General features: G+C 55.3%; 1 protein-coding gene across 1 annotated transcript; it reads left to right on the forward strand.

The window, feature by feature from the left end:
• Positions 1 to 1,268: 1,268 nt before the first annotated feature.
• Positions 1,269 to 2,585, forward strand: DACRYDRAFT_99155 (uncharacterized protein; the record flags this gene model as incomplete). The annotated part of the gene is made up of 3 exons (XM_040777570.1): positions 1,269 to 1,720; positions 1,771 to 2,349; positions 2,481 to 2,585. The coding sequence occupies exons 1-3, from the start codon at positions 1,301 to 1,303 to the stop codon at positions 2,583 to 2,585; spliced, it is 1,104 nt and encodes a 367-aa protein (XP_040630409.1). The 5' UTR covers positions 1,269 to 1,300.
• Positions 2,586 to 2,636: the final 51 nt, after the last annotated feature.

Consider the following 2,636-nt stretch of genomic DNA (forward strand, 5'->3'; position numbering starts at 1 on the left):
ATGTCATAAAGGCTTAGTCATGTCTCTTGACCAAGCAATGAGCTGGTGCCCTGACAATGGGGTGCTAATCAATACCAGCTGGGTGTGTACTGTTTGGCAGTCAGAGAGGGATGGATATCCCAAAGCAGAAGACAAAGATGGATACTTTGAAGAGTCCTGCAAAGTATATGAGTGGCAAGTACAGACAACCACAGATGGATTCTCCTGCATGATGGATATTGGAGATGGGCATGGGGAAGGAGACAAGCTCAGTGAGAACAAGGAGGACAATTGTGAGCCAGATTGGAACAAACAGGGTGAGCAGTATCATGTGAGGCATGAAGGTGATTGATGACAGTGGTAGCTGCAGGCAAAGGAGCCTATCAAATCATTGCTATGTTACATATTATTAATTCTCTCATATATAAAGCTTGTTCATAACACAATTATTGATTCCATTTGTTGCTTGAGGTGTACAAAAGGCTACTATCAGTCTGCCTGGATCAAGCTGCATTTCACCTTTCCTGAGCCAGGCCTTCATCACTTTGCCCTTTTGGTTAACGGGGCCTTCCGTCAACCCTGAACTCAGGCGGAACCCATGCCTGAATCAGCCTCCGCTTCATCCTGAAACTTGCCTTCGCCGTCCTCCCGCGTGTATGAGGAAGCGGGCAGAATGATTGAAGATGCGACGTGTGGGATTGGTCGGGCACCTCGGGGTGCTATATGATATATGGAAGGGTGATGGTTGGTTGGCTAAAGCTCGGTCCTCCCAATATTATAAACGTCGGCCAGTAGCAGGCTCAGTATTAATCCCCCCACAGCAGGAAATGTAATCCCACAACCTCATGGGATTGCGGACTTGCGGAGCCGGCGGCCACGTCGACCCTTTGCATTGCTTACCTTACCCCGCATGGACCGCATGGCCGCGGCTTGAGGCTTCCCCAGCGGACTGGGAGCGCCCCAACGCGTGCTGATAGGGTGAGGAGGGAGAACGTTGTTGTCGTGCCTGGTAGAAGGAGTGGGTAGGGTCATGGCAGTTGTCGATAATAATAATAAGTAGGTTATGATTAGTTAGTGTGAGTAGTTGGTGTGGTGGGTGATATACTACACCCTGGATAAATCGCGGTCTGGCCACACAGGTGTCTCTCCTCACCGATGATTTGTGTACGCTACACCCGCGTCATCCTCGGCAGAGCGTGACCCCCAAAGACACTCTGTTTCTCTCCACCATCGCCTCGCCGTACTCCCCTCCCTCCTCTCCCTCACTCTCTTCACCTCTCACCTCTCACCTCACACTCCTCTACCTCCTATCACCTCCGATATGTCGCCTCTGATACTTCGTCCACCGACGCCTCCCCTCTCACACCGACGTCATTCCCGCGAAACAGTGTCATCTCCCACGTCATTCTACACTCTCCCTTCTCCTTCTTCTCCCTCTCCTACCCCCACTCCTACTTCCACTCCTACTCCAACAAGGCGTACCCATTCACCCCGTTTACCACCCACCACCCAACCAAGACGCTTCCCCTCCCCATTCTCAAAACCCTCTTCACCCTCTCCCTCTTCCTCAGTCCCCTTTCCAGCAGCAGGCCGTTCCTCCCCCGCCCCTTCCTCAATCGGCGGTCGCTCCTTCTCACTCTCCATATCAAAAGACAAGCCAGAAGAAACCCAAAGAGCAGGGAGGATGTTCTCTTCCGTAAAGCGTACTTTGAGTGCATTCCGTCGTTCCCCTCCAGCTCAGGTACGCCCCTCTCCCTTCCTCTGCCATTTGACGCACGCTAACGCACCCAGCCGGAGGACTACGAATCCGCACTCTCGGCCCTCCCTCTCCCACCACTCGAACCTCCCCCTTTACCTCCCACCATCTCCCAAATCGCCCGCGGGCTCGCAAGCAAACCTCCCCGTCTCCCGCGCCGCTTCTCTCCAGGCCGCAGCAGCCTCAAACGCTCGCCTTCCGGATCGCCGGTGAGCGTCAGCGGGAGTGGGAGTGGGGGAGCGAGTGACAGTCCGAGCCTGACGAGCGCTAGTGGGAGCGGGAGGAGTGGGAGGTCCACCGCTCTGGGCACTCCGAGTAGCTCGAGCAGCTTTTTGCCGAGCTTTGGCTTAGGACTGGCAGGGCTGGGGCGGAGGTTGAGTAGGAGCAGTTCGGCTGCTGGGGGGGAGGATCTTTTCGGGGCTGGGGCGGGGGTGGGGTACGTCGGAGTGGGAGTGGGGTACGTCGGAGTGGGAGTGGGGAGGAAACCGAGTGCTACGAGTGCTATTAGCGCTAGTGCGAGCGCGGCTAGTGGAAGGAGTGGGAGCTACGAGTCCCTCGGTGAGAGGAAAGTGAGGTTTGGAGGACAGGTGGTGGTTGTTGCTGCTAGTGGACTTGTGAGTCCGAGTCCGCCCGGGTCCAGGTCGTTCCCCGTTTGGGCAAGTGCTGACTTTCAGTAGAAGATGACCAGGAGGAGCGAGGGGTGTTGAGCGATTGGGAGTTGTAGAACTGGACTGAGCGGGGACAGATTACTGGATTCGGCAGAGAACGAGAACGGACGACTAACATTGAGGGACTCAGGTCCAAGACGGAAGACCGCACGACTGAAGAACGTAGACGGAGAAATCTATGAAGAGACTAAAAAACGCAACAGAGCGACAAACCAAAACCGCCAACCCCCCCC

Source organism: Dacryopinax primogenitus, assembly GCF_000292625.1.
Source record: "Dacryopinax primogenitus strain DJM-731 SS1 chromosome Unknown DACRYscaffold_5, whole genome shotgun sequence".
NCBI classification, from domain to species: Eukaryota; Fungi; Basidiomycota; class Dacrymycetes; order Dacrymycetales; family Dacrymycetaceae; genus Dacryopinax; species Dacryopinax primogenitus.